This window comes from Chanodichthys erythropterus, chromosome 24 (genome assembly GCF_024489055.1).
Source record: "Chanodichthys erythropterus isolate Z2021 chromosome 24, ASM2448905v1, whole genome shotgun sequence".
Classification (NCBI taxonomy): Eukaryota; Metazoa; Chordata; class Actinopteri; order Cypriniformes; family Xenocyprididae; genus Chanodichthys; species Chanodichthys erythropterus.
This window is the reverse complement of record NC_090244.1, coordinates 6,133,731-6,153,478: the sequence shown is the minus strand read 5'-3', so window position 1 is coordinate 6,153,478 and position 19,748 is coordinate 6,133,731. Positions and strand designations below refer to the sequence as shown.

At 38.0% G+C, this 19,748-nt stretch overlaps 1 protein-coding gene across 5 annotated transcripts in view; it reads left to right on the top strand.

Moving 5' to 3' along the window:
• plxnb2b (plexin b2b) overlaps positions 1-19,748 on the top strand; it is a 195,003-nt gene that overhangs the window by 88,317 nt on the left and 86,938 nt on the right. For 3 of the 5 annotated variants that reach the window (XM_067379115.1, XM_067379117.1, XM_067379116.1), the window contains one exon: positions 5,412-5,567. The exons of the other annotated variants lie outside the window; for them this stretch is intronic. In XM_067379115.1, the coding sequence (XP_067235216.1) occupies positions 5,528-5,567 (40 nt within the window). In that variant the 5' untranslated portion in view covers positions 5,412-5,527. The remainder of the gene's footprint in view (positions 1-5,411; positions 5,568-19,748) is intronic. 5 annotated transcript variants of the gene reach the window in all.

The window sequence follows — 19,748 nt, the reverse complement described above, 5'->3', positions numbered from 1 at the left end:
TTGAAGGCTGCATATGTCATCAAGGATGTCCTATTTAAGAAAAGTAATCATAATAAAATTGAATGTTATTCCTTGTGAGGTGCAAAATACTGTAATTTCTTTCTTACTTTGCAAACTAATGGTTATTTTCTTAAATGAGACTGACTCGATGACGTACGCAGCCTTCAAATGCGACCTCTGGAGGACGAAGCCTTCGAATTGAGACGAAGCAACTGTTTGTGCTGTATTTGTTTGATTCACTAACAAGAACCTGTTCTTGTTCGTGAATAATTTGGTCTTCCCTGTTTGTGCTGTGTGTGTTTGAGTCATTGACACTAACAAATATTGGTTCAAAAGAGTCATTTGTTTTGCACTAATTGGGTCTGCACTCTTTTTGCTGTGTTTTGATTCATTCATTAACAAAAATTTGTTTGAGAGACATTTGTTCAGCAATAATTAGTTCATCACTGTTTGTGTTGTACAGTATGAGTTTGGTTCACTAACAACACTCGGTTCGAAAGAGTCATTTGTTTGTGAATAATTTGTTCTGCACTGTTTGTGCTGTGTGTGTTTGATTCACTAACAAGAACCGGTTCAAAAGAGCCATTTGTTCCTGAACAATTTCATCTGTGCAGTTTGTGGTTTGTGTGTTTGATTCACTAACAAAAATTGGTTCTGCACTGTTTGTGCTCACTAACTAAGAACCAGTTCAAAAGAGCCATTTGTTCATGAACCATTTGGTGTGCACTGTTTGTGCTGTGTTTGATTCACTGACACTAACAAATATTGGTTCAAAAGAGTCATTTGTTTGGGAATCATTTGTTCTGCACTCTTTGTGCTGTATTTGTTTGATTCACTAACAAGAACCTGTTCAAAAGAGTCATTTCTTTGAGAAAAATTTGGTCTGCACTGTTTGTGCTGTGTGTGTTTGATTCACTAACAAAAACTGGTTCAAAAGAGTCATTTGTCTGGCAATCATTTTGTCTGCACTGTTGTTTTTGCTTGTTTCATCGTTAACAAAAATATGTTATTTGAAATATGACATTTGTTCTGCAATAATTTGTTCTGCACTGTTTGCTCTGTATGTGTTTGGCTTGCTAACAACACTCAGTTTGAAAGAGTCATTTGTTTTGAATAATTTGTTCTGCACTGTTTGTGCTGTATTTGTTTGTTTCACTAACAAGAACCAGTTCAAAAGAGTCATTTGTTTGGGAATCATTTTGTTTGCACTGTTTGTGGTGTTGTTTGTGTGTTTGATTCATCATTAACAAAAATTTGTTCAAGAGAGACATTTGTTCTGCACTGTTTGTGCTCACTAACTAAGAACCAGTTCAAAAGAGCCATTTGTTCATGACCCATTTGGTGTGCACTGTTTGTGCTGTGAGTGTTTGATTCACTGACACTAACAAATATTGGTTCAAAAGAGTCATTTATTTGGGAATCATTTAGTCACCACTGTTTGTGTTGTTTTTGTTTGATTCACTAACAAGAACCTGTTCAAAAGAGTCATTTCTTCGTGAAAATTTGGTCTGTATTTGTTTGATTCACTTACAAAAACTGGTTCAAAAGAGTCATTTGTCTGGGAATCATTTTGTCTGCACTGTCTGTGTTGTTTGTGCTTGATTCATCATTAACAAAAATATGTTCAATAGAGACATTTGTTCTGCAATATTTTGTTCTGCACTCTTTGTTCTGTGTGTGTTTGATTCACTAACACTAACAAATTTTGGTTCAAAAGAGTCATTTGTTTGGGAATCATTTGGTTGCCACTCTTTGTGCTGTATTTGTTTGATTCACTAACAAAAACTGGTTCAAAAGAGTCATTTGTCTGGGAATCATTTTGTCTGCGCAGTTTGTGTTGTTTGTGCTTGATTCATCATTAACAATTATGTTCAAGAGAGACATTTGTTCTGCAATAATTTGTTCTGCACTGTTTGCTCTGTATGTGTTTGGCTTGCTAACAACACTCAGTTTGAAAGAGTCATTTGTTTTGAATAATTTGTTCTGCACTGTTTATGCTGTGTGTTTGATTCACTAACAAAAATTGGTTCTTAACAAAAGAGTCATTTGTTTGGGTTAGACATTTTCGGATGAAGAAAAGCGAGGTGGTATACATGGCTGAAGAGTTTTTAATGTAATGAATGGAGCTAGATGCAAATGCAAACAATACATAGGTTTCAAAATGCATTATGATTTGATAATATGCACTAATATTGGCGAATAGCAGGGGGTTTCAACAGGGGGTCCGCCGCGGTACCGCAGGGGGTCCATCAATGATTCAACAGAAATACAATATTAAATTAACTTCAACCAAATGTGCAAGTCTATACATCAGTACTGATTATTTTAATGTCTTTGCTGTGTTAGCATCACAGCCAATATACTGAAATACATCAATATGCGACTATACATATGATGTATTTTCAGTACAGGCCAGGCTTGAAATCAGTTTTACACAATATGTACTTACCAAATACTCAGAATATGAATTGTGTTGCCATCTGTTTAACCAGGAAGTTTGAGATTTGAATAAGATCCTGGTTTTGTAAAATAAGGTTTACTCATGACCTTCAGAGCATATTCATGTGGCAGCTGGCGTTTTGTCATGAAAACTTGATTGTTTTAAACTTTGAAGGATTTTGACGGAGTCTGACGTGCGTCTTGACGGCAGAACTGAAAAAGAAACATCTAGCGAGAAGACGCCTTTAGTCTTCTGTCATTCTCTCACTGTCACCCACATTCTCTCCGTCTCTGGTATAAAATCGCTGTCTCCTCAGTGAGAAATGTCTGCGTGTTGCCGTCTGGTGTAAGTGCAGATGGAAAGCGTTTGCTTGAGTCGTGTCCGAGGAGCCCTGGAGATTTGGGTTATATGTGTGTTGGATGGATGGGGGAAAGAAATGGCTTTCATGTCTTTTGTCTTCAAATTAAATTCACCTGACTTTTCCCTCCGCTCGGACACTCTGATTAATTCCAGCAAGTTGTCTCTTTACATTAGGGCGTGAGCGGACCGGACCGAGACTAAGCAAACCAATCTCATCTTGTTGCCATGGGAACGCTTTCCTCGCACCGTTGGTATCTTGAGCTTGGCCCGCCACCAGATCGAAAGCGCACCAACTTCCTGTTCCTTCTGTGAGGGCTGTGAAAGTGCCTCAGATGGAGCGTCTCGCTCTGACTCTGGTCTGCTGGTTGTATTATATACAGCAGGGTTGTTATAGTTAAAGGGATAGTTCACCCAAAAATGAAAATTTGATGTTTATCTGCTTACCCCCAGTGCATCCAAGATGTAGGTGACTTTTTTTTCTTCAGTCGAACGCAAATTATGATTTTTAACTGCAACCGCTGCCGTCTGTCAGTCAAATAATAGCAGTAGATGGGAACTTCAACTATAACAGTAAATAAAACTTGCCTAGACAAATCAAAATTAAAACCTGCGGCTCGTGACGACACATTAATGTCCTAAGACACGAAACGATCGGTTTGTGCGAGAAACCGAACATTATTTATATCATTTTTACCTCTAATACACCACTATGTCCAACTTCGTTCAGCTTCCTGTTAGTGAGGTCAAAAAAACGCATTCTGTTGACGGAAGTGATGTCTCGCCCATATACTTCAATGAGCGCGAGACATCACTTCCGTTGTCAGAGCGCGATCAGACCTCACTAGCCGGAAGCTGAACGAAGTTGGACACGGTGTATTAGAGGTAAAAAATTATATAAATACTGTTCGGTTTCTCGCACAAACCGATCGTTTCGTGTCTTAGGACATCAATGTGTCGTCACGAGCCGCAGGGTTTAATTTGGATTTGTCTATGGAAGTTTTTTCAACTCTTATTGTTCAAGTTCCCAATCACTGCTATTATTTGACTGACAGACGGCAGCGGTTGCAGTTAAAAATCATAATTTGCGTTCGACTGAAGAAAAAAAGTCATCTATATCTTGGATGCACTGGGGGTAAGCAGATAAACATCAAATTTTCATTTTTGGGTGAACTATCCCTTTAAATTGCCCCATTATGCTTTTTCGTATATTAGTTATCTTGCGGTGTGTTATATAGCAGTTTGTCAATGTAAAAGGTCTGCAAAATTTGAGTTATAAATGGAGTTATTGTCTCCCAAAAGAAAAAAATCAATTCTGAACTACCTGAAATGAGTCATGAGTATCCAGTCTCGTCTCCTGCGTGAACCTATGTAGGTTTTGTATAATTCCAGTCTATGGTCTTCATTGGCTGCCCGCGAACAACGTCTGCTTTGACCCTCAAACTCTGTAGTTATAGCTGAGACTGGAAGAGTTTGGTTTGTGTCGTCGACATGTTGAGAAGACGCTGTTTTCTATGCTGCACTTCCAAAGTATGAGGACTTGAGCTTGAATTGATACAGCAAAACCAATGCCATTGTTGCTGTGCATATCACTGTGAATACTAGAGTTGAGGAAGCCTCTGACATGTTAATGAGTGTTTTGTTTCTGGCATGGGCTGGAAACCAATTGGTTTGTCTACATTGGATACACTGTTTGGTTGTTTGGAAATCTGTACTGGTTGCAGTTTGTGTTTGATTCACTAAAAAAAAAATATATATATATATATATAACAGTCATTTATTCAAGATTCGGACCACACGGATTGTGTTGTTAAGGATCTGATTCATTAAAAAGTAGGGATGCACCAATATGACAATGTTGGCTGATACCAATAACTGATAATTCTTTATATTTGAAAACCGATAATTGATATATTGGCCGATAAATCTAAATCAAATTTTTGATATAATTTTTGAGAGCCTGATTACAAAAACAAACGTTTCACTATTAAAAGCCATGTGCCAAGAACACAATTCTAATGTTCTAATTACAATATTATGTAGCCTATATGACAGCAGTGTCATTTTTTTCACGGATGAAAACGAGACGATGACTAAATAAGCAAGCAAGAACAATAGCGAAAAATGGCAGATGGAGCAATAATAACTGACATGATCCATGATAACATGATATTTTTAGTGATATTTGTAAATTGTCTTTCTAAATGTTTCATTAGCATGTTGCTAATGTACTGTTAAATGTGGTTAAAGTTACCATCATTTCTTACTGTATTCACTGAGACAAGAGCCGTCGCTATTTTCATTTTTAAACACTTGCAGTCTGTATAATTCATAAACACAACTTCATTCTTTATAAATCTCTCCAACAGTGTAGCATTAGCCGTTAGCCACAGAGCACAGCCTCAAATTCATTCAGAATCAAATGTAAACATCCAAATAAACACCGTACTTACGCGATTAGACATGCTGCATGACGAACGCTTTGTAAAGATCCATTTTGAGGGTTATATTAGCTGTGTGAACTTTGTTTATGCAGAGGTGATATCGATGACCTGTGTGTAGCTTATAGCTCTAATATATGTTACTTTTTTATTTTTGTCTTTTTAAACACCAGAAATCTTGAGATAGCAGACGAAACAATAGGAAGACAAGACAAGAGAACAGGACCAGAAGACAACACAAGCTGGAGTCAAATTCCCCACGCCACATCTCCACCTGAGCTCTATATTAATGCGCCAACCCTTTCAACAACACAACAAACAACCTGCAGGTACTTTTTCCAAGTAGTAGTAGGATTGCTCATTGCGATTTATTTTTTATTTAGCATTTATTATAAATGATTTTGCACATCATTCATTTTTAAAGGGGCAACCCTGTCACTCACATGAGATTGACCAATAGCAAATTACAACCATCCAATCAATTCCCCATGGACAAAATCTCATTCAAGAAGCCATTTCACTCAGACATCCGTCACAATAGGGAGGAAAAGACGATTTCAACTTCGGTTTCATGCAGATTTAAAGCTTTGCATGGTAAAATCAATGTAACAAACAGCCTCAGGTGGCTTTATTCGGAAGCGCCCGTCACCATCTGGCTCATGCCCTGTGATGCCGCCTCCTCCGGTGTTGTATCGGAGATGCCCATCTTAATCAGCGCACCTGTCCAAGCAGATGTCCACAGGGATTTTATTTATTGATCGCGTGTGCCGCTCGACCGCCTCGGCGAGGGTCTCAGGATGAACTCCTGGGGTTTCAGAGGAAATGAGAAATCGTTCCAGGCATTCTTGCTCATATCATTTGTTTTTTTTAAATATCTGATAAGCTTGCATGTGCTGGGTTTGTGTTTTATTTGTATGAATCAGGGCTGACTCAGGTTAGGCTCCGCAGCTGTTTTCCCAGGTACAGTACACCAACCTTGAGCGAGAGGAACAAGCATAACTTTGACAAAATGCCTTGCGAGAGTGAAATCTGTCTGTTTGCTCCTGTACACTCTGTATTCAGGGTCTCAAGGTGATGCACCTGTCGGCCGTCTGGAATGATTCTCATAGTTAGGGTTTCTGTCAGGAAAGAGTGTCTTCAGGCGATGGCTTGTTAGTCTGGTGGTGGGATTCTTATTTTGAGTGCAGTAAACTCTGGGTTCAGTAGTGGTTAAAGTCAGCATGAAACAGCATTTACAACCCATTTTATTCCTGCAATGTGTAGGACAGAACTTGATTAGGTTCATCAGGAATTGATTTGATGGTGAAAAGTGGGCGTTCCTCATCAGAATGGAGACAGTGAGTGAATTTGCAGCCAGTAAAACTTTTAAAGGTGCCGTAGAACGTCTTTTTAAAAGATGTAATATAAGTCTTAGGTGTCCCCTGAATGTGTCTGTGAAGTTTCAGCTCAAAATACCCTATAGATTTTTTTTTTATTAAGTTTTTTAACTGCCTATTTTGGGGCATCATTAAATATGAGCCGATTTAGGCTGCGGTCCCTTTAAATGCTCGCGCTCTCCGCCCACGGAGCTCGCGCTTGCCTTAAACAGTACATAAACAAAGTTCACACAGCTAATATAACCCTCAAAATGGATCTTTACAAAGTGTTCGTCATGCAGCATGTCTAATCGCGTAAGTACGGTGTTTATTTGGATGTTTACATTTGATTCTGAATGAATTTGAGGCTGTGATCTGTGAGAGATTTATAAAGAATGAAGTTGTGTTTATGAATTATACAGACTGCAAGTGTTTAAAAAATGAAAATAACGACAGTCTTGTCTCCGTGAATACAGTAACTTTAACCACATTTAACAGTACATTAGCAACATGCTAACAAAACATTTATAAAGACAATTTACAAATATCACTAAAAATATCATGATATCATGGATCATGTCAGTTATTATTGCTCCATCTGCCATTTTTCACTATTGTTCTTGCTTTCTTACCTAGTCTGATGATTCAGCTGTGCACATCCAGACATTCTGCCCTTGTCTAATGCCTTGAACATGGGCTGGCATATGCAAATATAGGGGGCGTACATATTAATGATCCCGACTGTTACGTAACAGTCGGTGTTATGTTGAGATTCGCCTGTTCTTCGGAGGTCTTTTAAACAAATGAGATTTATATAAGAAGGAGGAAACAATGGAGTTTGAGACTCACTGTATGTCATTTCCATGTACTGAACTCTTGTTATTCAACTATGCCAAGATAAATTCAATTTTAAATTCTATGGCACATTTAAGGAGTTTTTTTAGACGTGGACCAGTGGTCGTCTCTTCAACAGATTACAGACGAAACCTTTTGTTGCTCAACAACAACAAAGCTGGAGAATCTCACGCTGCCAAAGTGATGATTGTCAATAACTGCGTTCAGCCTCACATTGTTCAAACCAGAGTTTTTTTTTCATTGTTATATTTTTTAGAAAATAACAAAACAAGTAGAAAAAGATGACTACATTTTAACAATGGCTATAATTAAATGATTGCAATTAAATTATTATTCTATTGGCAGCGATATCATGACAAAAAGTAACACTTCAATAGGTGTTAAGCAGATGGTTGATTATGATTTCATAATCTTTTTGAACTTTAGTTAGTGTGTAATGTTGCTGTTTGAGCATAATCAACATCTGCAAAGTTATGACGCTCAAATTCAAAGCAAAGGGAGATATTTTCTTTTACAGAAATCGCTTCACTACAACAAATGGCTACAATGAGCTTCTTTCCAGGTTAGTGACATCACTAATCCTAAAATTTACATACATTTCCAAGAACACACGACAAAGAGTGTGAGGTCATGTTGGACTGCTTTAGGGAAGAGGAAGAATTGTTGTAGTAGAGTGTTGACATTTTATGCCGGACTGCTTCACAAACGAGGATCAATTCAACACTCGATTTGCACAAAAGATTAACATGACGGTACATGCTAGTCGATGAGTTGAATCAACTCCACTAAACATTCAGAAACGTCCAGTTTCATTCTAAAAGTTGTAACTTCTTCCTGAGTCTCTCCATCAGTGTTGACTCCGGTTTGAACAATGTAAAGCTGAACACCGTTACTGACAATCCTCATTTTGGCTGCGTGAGATTCTCCAGTTTTGTTGTTGTTGAGCAACCGAAGCACGAGCTGTTAAAGCTCCGCCCTCTTCTGGAAAGCGGCAGCTCATTTGCATTTAAAGGGACACACACACAAAAACGGCATGTTTATGCTCACACTCAAATAAGGGCAAATGTTTTACATGTTTTACATTAATAATAATCAGCTGTAAATGACCATATGATCTATTGGTAAGACATAAGAAACATTTAGAAACAATATTTCCACTATCCAATTAATTCCAGTTGGATAAAATCAAGTCACAGATCTGTTGATGTAAGTTAAATGGGTTGCAAATGTCAATTGACCTTCACTTCAGATAATGAGTAGCTTGGCAAACTACAGTTCTAAAGGATCTTTCCCAACACTCTCTCCACCAGCACCAGGAGAGGAAAGTGCAGCCGAGGACGCTTTTTTGTTGTTGATTACCGGCGTGCGGTAATTTGAACAAGAGGTGGTCTGACTCACTCCAAAGCGACTGTCCATAGCAGCATATTCACTTAGCTTTGTGTTCAACTAAAGAGAGGACAGACACTTAATTAGCAGCGTTTGTTTTAAAAATGGTAAATGATTATCTGTGCGCCGGAGGCTTTCAGATCTGCGGTTTTTCAGCTGGCCTTCAGGAAGCGGCATCTGATAGAATGTGTAGAGCGCACACACATACACACACACACACACACACACGGTTAGCTTGATCCCTGCTAATCTTGTCAGCCATCAATATGTTTGTTCAGTGCAGGTATCAGCAATTGATTTTTTCTTCTCTAGTTCGATGCCATTCTGAGTGAGAGACCAACGGCATCCAGACCCCCTTCTCTCCTCTCATTCATCATGTCCTTGTTTCTCCTTCTCTCTCGTCAGATCTTTTCCTCTCTTCTTGTTTTTCTCTCGTCTAACCCTGATCTGAGTTCAGGCCCGTTGAGATTTAGCATTAACATGCTTTTAGCATCTTCATGTGAAGTTTTAAAGATCCAGGGGATGTTCTCAACCTCCTGTACTTGTTTGTGACTTTGGTCTCATTTTAGCGGTTCTTGCTAAGCCAAGCATCAATATCACTATTGCTTATTGTCATTGTTCAAATCCCTAACGCTATTAACATTTCATATTTGGCATTTAACTCAGTTTGTGCTACAGATGCACATGATTCCAAGGAAGAAAAATGAAAGAGAACTGAAATTCAAAGAAATTAATCTAACTGTGATTTTTTTTTTTTTTTTAACTAGAAATCGGATAGATAGATAGATAGATAGATAGATAGATAGATAGATAGATAGATAGATAGATAGATAGATAGATAGATAGATAGATAGATAGATAGATAGATAGATAGATAGATAGATAGATAGATAGATAGATAGATAGATAGATAGATAGATAGATAGATAGATAGATAGACTGACTCGTTTTGAGTTCATAAATCTTCTCTAACTGGAACATGTTGTTTAAACTGACTCATTTGGGAGGAACAGACAGCCGTGAGTGTTTGAACAAATGTTCTTCTTCCTTTCACTGATCTTCTGTGCACAGGTTAATAAACAGATGACAGCAATGTCTGGATGCCTCATTGATTAGCAATAAACAAGTTTTGTTCAAATCAAATCATGCTTTTTGAGTTGCTTAAACATCTCTTCAAGGTACATTCTCAGGTCTAGACTAGGGTTGCAAAATGACAGGAATTTACAAAGATGGAAACTTTCCATGGGAATTAACTGGAATATATGGGAATTAATGGGAATTAAAGGGAACATACTGGAAATTTTCTAAATTGCAAGTTAGCCATGATTTCACTTTTTTAACTTTAGTTGGTGTGTAATGTTGCTGTTTGAGCATAAACAACATCTGCAAAGTTACAAAACTCAAAGTTCAGTGCAAAGGGAGATATTTTCTTTTACAGAAAATTGCTTTTTAAGGACTACAACAAATGGCTGGTAGGGACTACAACGAACTTCTTCCTGGGTTGGTGACATCACAAACCCATTCAATTCGCATTCCAGGGGCTAAATATCATGTTATTTGGAGTCACCTCAACCCGCAACATAAAAAACATCCCGCAGCAATGTTAAAGTAGGTTAATTCTGCGGGAAAACCAGCAACACTGATTCAGCTACGTAAATTTATCCACTGACCATTCAGAAACGTCTAGTTTCATTCTAAAAGTTCTTCCTGAGTCTCTCCATCAGTGTCGACTCCGGTTTGAACAATGTAAGGCTGAACACCGTTACTGACAATCCTCATTTTAGCTGCGTGAGATTCTCCAGCTTTGTTGTTGTTGAGCAACCAAAGCGTGAGCTGTTTTTCTTCTGGAAAGCGTCCGGGAGCAGCAGCTCATTTGCATTTAAAGGGACACACACAAAAATGGCGTGTTTTTGCTCACACTTAAATAGGGGCAAATTTGACAAGCTATAATAAATGATCTGTGGGGTATTTTGAGCTGAAACTTTACAGACGCATTCTGGGGACACCAGAGACTTATATTACGTGATGTTGGTGAATCACGTTCAGTCACTATTTTGGCCGAGGCTTGCTCGTGCCACTATGGAGTGCGTGCACGCTAAAGGCAGGAACACACCAAGCCGACGGTTGGCCGTCAGGCAGTTTTTCTTCATCGGCCGACTAAGTTTTTTCAGTGTGTTCTGCACTGTCGGCTGAAGTTGGTCCTCGTCGGCTTTTTTTCGGCCCATTCGACATGTTGAATCGGCGTTGGAGCTCGTCGGGCCATCTGATCATTCTGATTGGCTGTTCAGCTACTGCCGTCTGCTGTTTGGAAAGGCATTTCATCTCGCGCAGGCGCAGAACTGACGTGCTACTTGGCCGTCGGCTGTTTAGCGTCGGTTTGGTGAGTCAGGGCAACTTTGGACACAGACGCTGCCGATGTGAGCCAACCCCGCAGTTTGCTTTCATAGCCACTAGTTCGTCTGTGTCGGCTTGTTGTGTTCTGACCTTAAATTTTCTTGCTGCTGTTCGTTTAACAGCCACTGGTGTCACTAAAAACAAGGTTAAAAACTTCTGAATTCCATATGTAGCCCCTTTAAAATAAAATATATATACACTACCGTTCAAAAGATTGGGGGCTAAACAAATGTTTTTTTTTCTTTCTTTTTTTTCAAGAACTAATCTAATAATTCAGTGTACATTTGTGGTCAGCACAAGTATAATGCCTTATTTAAAAAAAAATAGACACTCATTCCAATAGATCCCCAAAACTACATGATTTTGCTGGGTACAGTTAAAAAATGTTATTTTTAAAATGTGTATTAGTATTATAACCAAATAAAATGTTTGTTTGTATATGATAAAGTTTGTAATAAATTACCCCAAATTTCCAATGAATGCCCTCTAATTCCTTTAAATTTTTAAGTGTCCAACTTAGAATATTCCTAAAATTCCCCAATTTAACTTCCCATGGAAAGTTTCTATAAATTTACTGAAAATGTTCCGCCTCTTTGCAACCCTACACTGAACTTTATGAAAGAACCTACTCTAATAATCCAGGAGATTAACTGATATGATCTTCATGTGTTTGATAACTAAATCTTGCATATGAATCACAGTCCAACATGTCTGAATGAAGTCATCCTGGTGAGATGTGAAACAAATGGTTAAGAAACGTTTAATCTGCGTTTATCACTTCAGTTTGCTTTAGAGCGATTGGTTTCTGGTTCACAGGACTGACAAACCTTTAATGTGCTGGTAAAATGAAGCAAGTAAAGCTTCAGTAGGTTCCGTCATGCTGCTGTCGCGCCCCGCAGAGAGACACACAGAGACGGAGTGAGACAGACACCGAGAGGTCTTCTGGGCCACAGTGCGTGATCAAATATAGTCCGATCTTCACACCTCATAAAGCTCGGTTATGTCGCTTTAAGATTCTGACTCAAACGAGAGGAAATGGCTGCCTGTCAGAGACAGTGAAGCTTTATTGGAAATGTTTCTGCTGTGTAAAATCCTCAGGAGAATGTTTGATTACCGCTGAATGAGTGCGGCACACGCTGTTTGTGACTGTGAAAACAGGTAGCTCATCTGAGGTCCACTTTGTAGCTTATTCAGGCCACTTACACAGGAAGAGACGGCGGTTTGCTTTCTTATGTGTTGTTCAGCAGCACGTTTGAAATTGATGATACCACAATAGACCGACATGCAACAAGTACCAGTACTTGAGTCACAGAACATGCAATGTTTTGCTTGTGAATATCTACTTTGCATGCTACTAAATTTCTCAAATAATAAGTATATATATGTAATGTTTGATTTTTCGATACATGAAATATCTGAAACGCTTTCAATACTTATTTTTCTCAGAATAGATACACAATACCAGCTGCTTTTTTCTCTCTCACCTCTCCGACGGCAAGTTGACACACAGACCCGCCTTCCCTCACTCACTTGTTTCATTTGTTCTGGATGAATATTGTTGGAGCTTGAATTTCGGCGAGGGATTGCGCATAATTTTACTCATCCCAGCAGTGCTCACACCCAAAATACGCCACATAAAGCCCCCTGTCAGTACTAAATTTAGTTCTTTTTCACTGCTTATTGCACTTAAACAGTCAAATATACACAAAATAATGTAAGTGACAATCTTGGTGAGTATTCACGTAAAGGCATTTTGAATTGTTTGAACGAATGAAACCACTCAGAGTCATTTACTCATGAATCAAACTACACTGGTCACTTCATGTTTGTTTTTGAGGACAGCTAAATGTATGACGTTATTTATTTTGCTTCGGCTCTATAGATTCAAAGAGGGTCACTGTAGCAGCCCTATGCCTTATAATCCTCCCTGAAATCACATGAAACCATCCAGTCAGATTGAAGCTTGTGATTTCAGTGAACTCTTGGCGTTTTCGTGTGCCGTTTGCATCAGACGGTGAGTGGGTGGTCTGTGGGTGTGCGTCTGAAGCCCAGGCTCCTCTAGATCTGGTTAGAGGAAAGTCTCTTTGCTCTTTCAACAGACAGCATGAGGGCTTTTGATATTGACTTAGTTGAGAGCCTCAGGTCTGTGGATTGTTCTGAGGAGGTGCTGAAATCACAGATGACCAGCGCTGGAGTAGATGATGAGAAATAACTCGATTCAGCCTGGCTTTCTCGCTCTGATCAGAGGCGGCAGGAATGGGGTTTGGGAAACAGGCACCAGTGTTATTAAATGTGACGCCAGCATTTAGATCTGTTCGTGCTGGCCAGATCTCCAGAGCTATACTTAGGAGGATAGACATGTGGACTATGTGGAATCATCCAGTATTCGAAGGAACAGAATTGTGCTCTGTGTTAAAGGGACAGTTCACCCAAAAATGAAATTTCACCCTCAAGTTGTTCCAAACCTGTATGAGTTTCATTGATCTGTTGAACACAAAAGAAGATATTTAGAAGAATATCGGTTGATGGTCCCCATAGTAGTTTTTCCATATTATGGAAGTCAATGGGGTCCATCAACTGTTTGTAAATGTCAATTTTCATTTTTTTTTGGTGAACTATCCCTTTAAATCCATACAGATATAGCTGAGAGCGTTTCAGTATTTATTGCATTTTGATAGGTTTCACATAAAAATGTCATTTTATTTCTCAAAACTACAAGATGCAAACCAGCGTAAATTAGGGATGCACAATATTTTGTTACCAAATCGGTTATCAAATTTGCCGATATCTTAATATGAGCTCAAATGTTTTTAATCTTGTTTTCACGTTTCAAACATGAAAATGAGAAGAGCAACCTCTACACTATTAAAAATAAAGCTTCCAAAAAGGGGTTTTCATAGCGATTCCCGGCTTGCGCTTCAGTTGCTCAACAACAACAAAGCTGGAGAATCTCACGGAGCCAAAATGAGGTAACGGTGTTCAGCCTTACATTGTTCAAACTGGAGTCGACACTGATCGAGAGACTCAGGAAGACGTTACAACTTTTAGAATGAAACTGGACGTTTCTGAATGGTTAATGGATAAGTTTGTCAAAGAAAATCTCCCTTTGCACTGAACTTTTGAGTGTCGTAACTTTGCAGATGTTGTTTATGCTCTGTCAGCAACATTGCAAACTAGCTAAAGTTAAAAAAAGGGAAATCCCCTTTAAGAGTGTAATATTGTCCTCTGAAGGTCAAAGTTTGGTCTTTTGCAGAAGAGCGAGACTCTCATATAAACTGAAGCAGCACACAAATTTGTGAGCGGATAGGTTGGAACTCTCTTATTTACTCTCTCTCTTTCTCTCTCTCATTTTCTCTCAATCCATTCTGATGGGATTTACAAGCAAGCAGTAATCCGTAACCGCTGCAAAATCTGCGGCCCACTACGCAATTCTATCTCTCTCCCTCTCTTTTTCTTCCTTCCCTTCTTAATACTAAAAATAATTTAGCTGCTTCAGTGGAGGACGCTGGTTTTATCCCCAAATCTGGGCTGAAAAGGGGCGTGTGTCTGTTGGCAGCAAGTATTGTGCAGAATTAGACTGTGACAGTCTCAAAAAGGCACCTCTCTCTCTTTTTCTCTCTCACTTTATTTCTCCCTTCTTCAGCTGAAGCATTTTAAAAATGTCAAGGATTTACCCTGTTGCTAAGCGGTTCACAGACTCTGTGCTGTTTTCCCGGTCCGTCATATGAAGTGTTGTGAGTCGCGGGCGCAGTAGTCTGGCGGCCATCTGGAAGCGGCTTCTGCCTGACAACCCACTTCAGATTCACTCACACGACACATCTGTGTGTTTATGATCACCGACTCCAGGCATGAAAACCACCACATCTGTCATGAGTATGGCGACTGTGCGGTTTTCATTGCATTTCGTTTGTGTACGAGTTCTCAGAGGACGTGTAAATGACACGTTTGTAACAGATACGTAACTTATTTTTCACATACATTGAAAAAAAAAATGATATAGGATTTACTTTACTTTGTTTTGTAAAACATAATATTTGTAATTTGTAATATTTACAATAATTTGTTTTATTTACAATTTTAAAAATGTAATTTTTTTGATTAACTGACTATGAGATGATGCATCAAAAACACCATTCCAGGATGACAATATCAAGATTCAGCAGGCTCAAATTGTGAAAGAATGGTTGTGAGGGAGCATGAAGAATCATTTTCACACAAGTTCAGACCTTAAGTTTATTGAAAGTCTTTGGGTTGTGCTGGAGGAGACTTTACAGAGAGCTCACCTCTTGCATTGTCAATACAAGATCTTGACCAAAAATTGATGCACCTCTTGATGGAAATAATATCACAAAATGTATTTCCATCAAGAGTTGCATACATTTTTGGTCAAGATCTCCATCAATTATTAGAACTGTTGCCAAACATATAACATGCTAGAAACATAATAATCACTGCAGTAATGACACAGTCATAGACCCTTAAAGGGATAGTTCACCCAAAAATGAAAATTACATGATTTACTCACCATAAAGCCTTCCTAGGTGTATATGACTATCTTCTTTCAGACTAACACAATTGGAGATATGTTAAAAAATATCCTGGCTCTTCTAAGCTTTATAATGGTAGTGAATGGGGGCCTGTTTTGAAGCCCCCCAAAAAAGCATCCATCCATCATAAATATAATCCATACGGCTCCAGGGGTTAATAAAGACCTTCTGAAGCGAAGCGATAGGTTTTTGGAAGAAAAATATCCATATTTAAAACTTTATAAATTCAAATAACTAGCTTCCGGTGGACGACTGTACACATACTGCGCAAAACGACTTACGCCAAACAAGTAATCGTCTGATGCGATGCATGACGCAGGAGTATCGTAAGATTAGACGCCTCTCGTGGTTCAAACAAACTCAAGGTCGTCTTCTCTTATATTGAAATCCTCCAACATTTCTCTTTAAAATTTCTCATTTTAGACTTTTAATTTGTGACTGGTATTTTGTTTTGCTCTATCCTTGCATTTCAGCATTCGTCATACCCAACGAATGTCAGAGGTCACTCTTCCGCCGCAAATCAATGCGTACAGCCTTCTGCCGGAAAAACGGAAACTAAATTAATTGAAATAACTACCTAAAATAAGTTAAAGTACTAAAATTACCAACTAAAATAAAACTAAAACTTGAATAAAACTAAAATGGAGATAAAAATAAATATAATTAGTATTTCAAAAGCATTTAAACAACTAAATATTAAAATATACGACAATGAAAATGAAATATATAAATAAAAGCTCATTTAAAATAACTAAAAAATACTAGTATACAGTACAGTCCAAAAGTTTGGAACCACTAAGATTTTTAATGTTTTTAAAAGAAGTTTCGTCTGCTCACCAAGGCTACATTTATTTAATTAAAAATACAGTAAAAAACAGTAATATTGTGAAATATTATTACAATTTAAAATAACTGTTTTCTATTTGAATAATTTATTCCTGTGATGCAAAGCTGAATTTTCAGCATCATTACTCCAGTCTTCAGTGTCACATGATCCTTCAGAAATCATTCTAATATGCTGATCTGCTGCTCAAGAAACATTTAATGTGTACAATTGTACAAAATATTTGTTTACAATATTTTTTTTCAGGATTATTTGATGAATAGAAAGTTCAAAAGAACAGTGTTTATCTGAAATCTAATCTTTTGTAACATTATAAATGTCTTTACTGCCACTTTTGATTGATTTAAAAGTATTAATTTCTTTAATTTCTTTTCAAAAAAATTAAAATAAAAATTCTTCCTGACCCCAAACTTTTGAACGGTAGTGTATAATGCTACAGAAGCTTTGTATTTCAGATAAATGCTGTTCTTTTGAACTTTCTATTCATCAAGGAATCCTGAAAAAAAAAGTACACAACTGTTTTCAACATTGAAAATAATCATAAATGTTTATTGAGCAGCAGATCAGCATATTAGAATGATTTCTGAAGGATCATGTGACACTGAAGACTGGAGTAATGATGCTGAAAATACAGCTTTACATCACAGGAACAAATTACTATATTTAAATAGTGCACAGTTATTTTAAATTGTAATAATATTTCACAATATTACTGTTTTTTTACTGTATTTTTAATTAAATAAATGTAGCCTTGGTGAGCAGATGAAACTTCTTTTAAAAACATAAAAAATCTTAGTGGTCCAAACTTTTGTGTAATACATATACATATATTCACACACACACACACACACACACACACACACACACACACACACACACACACACACACACACACACACACACACACACACACACACATACATATATACATATATATATATAAAATGGACATTATAACATTAATATACCCAATTGAATCCTAATCAAATTGAATTGAACTCTGAATTGAATCAATTTGAGAGCTTGTGAATTTAACTAAATTAGACAATTTGTATTGATATCCATCCATACAACTCTCTATTGTACAGTGTAGTGCTTCTCATCTTTAGACAATTTCTGTCTTTTCATTAGGATTCACTCCAAATTGTGAAAGAAAGGGTTTTCAGAATAGAGGTGATTTTATCAGTAAATGTGACTGAATCCAAATGATTTCAGTGGTAAACACACCTAGACTTTGCAGTAAGTGAGCATGTGGCCTCATAAGTGTGCTTGCTGTATGACCATCAGTTTAATTCCTCTCTGACCCTGAAGGGTTATGAATTATTCACCCAGTAGGCTTAGAAACCCTCCAAACTCTCTTTTTGGCTGTTTGTTTGCCTCTCGCCCCAAACAAGCGTGGTAAAGTGGAGAGACACTTTAATTTTGTTTAGATGTATCGAGACATCTCCTGTCATGTGGCTGCATCCTGATGGGCAGATGTGGATGACGTCTGCTCAATGATTCTGCGAGACGGAGCGTCTCACATTTCTGTGTTTAAACACTATCCGAGCATCTCCTCCCCGCCGATATCACATCTGCTGCTCACAACCGTGGGATTGAACACAGATGCTGAGGAGAGCGAAGGTCCCTCGCTGTAGGACCCTCAAGAAGAATCACACAAACAGACTGTATGTAGGTTTATATATATTAACACATGAATAATCAAATGATTAGTTGTGCAGATTCATCTGCTTTCAGAACCGGTTCTCGATCCTCAGCACTAGTCAGGTGATTTTCTTGAATTAGTGATAATCACTTTGATGTCTTCCCTTCTGTGCAAACAATGTCAGCCGTTATGTAAAGTCCAGGGACTTGCAGGAAAAGATCTCACATAATCCACACAGGCTCCTGATAAAAGAGCTTCATCTCTCTCTTTCTTTCATGATTAAACCATCAGCCGTGGGTGGAGAAAGAGAAAATGACAGTATGATTCAAATGGATGGCGAGATAAAGAGAAAATCATTATGCTGCTGATGCCAGATTTCTCATGACAGGGTAGATACGGTGAATTATTGCAGTGATTGTTGGTGTACACGAAGTGTATGTGTACCGTCTGGAACAGAGATTTTATTTTGCCAAATAATGGAAATTCTGTCATCATTTACTCACCCTCATGTTGTTTCAGACCTGTATTATTGCTCTGTGAAACACAATAGGAGAAATACAAGCCTCCTTAAGTCATACAATGTGTGATGAAAACACCATTGAGCAAAGTGAGTCAAACTTGAGAACGAATCATTGAATCATTGAGTTCATAAATGAAGAATTCAGATTGGAATTGTGAACTGGATTTATGTGTTTTATTCACGATAAAACACGGCTATGACCATTTCAGGTTCTGTGTATCACTACACAACACCGTTAGCAACCACGCTTAGCAACATAAACATATGTTTGTTCTCTTTAATATTGCTCATTGAAGCTTACTTTATCATAGTAGAGTATTGTGAGAGAGAGATCGAGTGTACCTGCATTTAGATATAGTGGTTTACCTCAGGTCAGTCTTATGTTCGTAATAAAAAATCCGTTTGAATGTCTGCTGTGATATCTTGTCTTGTTAATGGGTTTCTTCGTGCGCTGACACTGACAGTGCAAGTCAAAGCATTTGTCAGTTGCGTCTTGTTCTGTATTCACAAGTTTCTGTCCTTTCAATTTAAAAGTCTCCGCTACTGATTGACTCACTCATAAAGACAGTCTTTGCTGCCATCTAATGGCGGAATAATGTAACTTCTTTTGCTGTTCACGGTCAGGGAAGAAAGGCTTTTAGTGATTTTACTTCATAAAAGTTGCATTGATACATATATATTTTGGCTTTAATATTTGTTTAGGGTTGCCAGGTTTTCCCAACAAAACCCACCCAATTGCTCCTCACAAATAGCCCAATCGCATTTCAGGGGGGTCCCACGCTACAAATCGCTTTCCGGGGGGTAAATTTTGCGTTTCTGGTGGGTCTCCCCTGGTAAAATTCGCATTCCAGGAGCTAAATATCACATTATTTTGGGTTGATCCAACCCACGGACATGAAAAACAACCCACGGCAACAGTGTAAAAGTAGCCCAATTGGCAACTTGGCAACACTGCCAACAACGC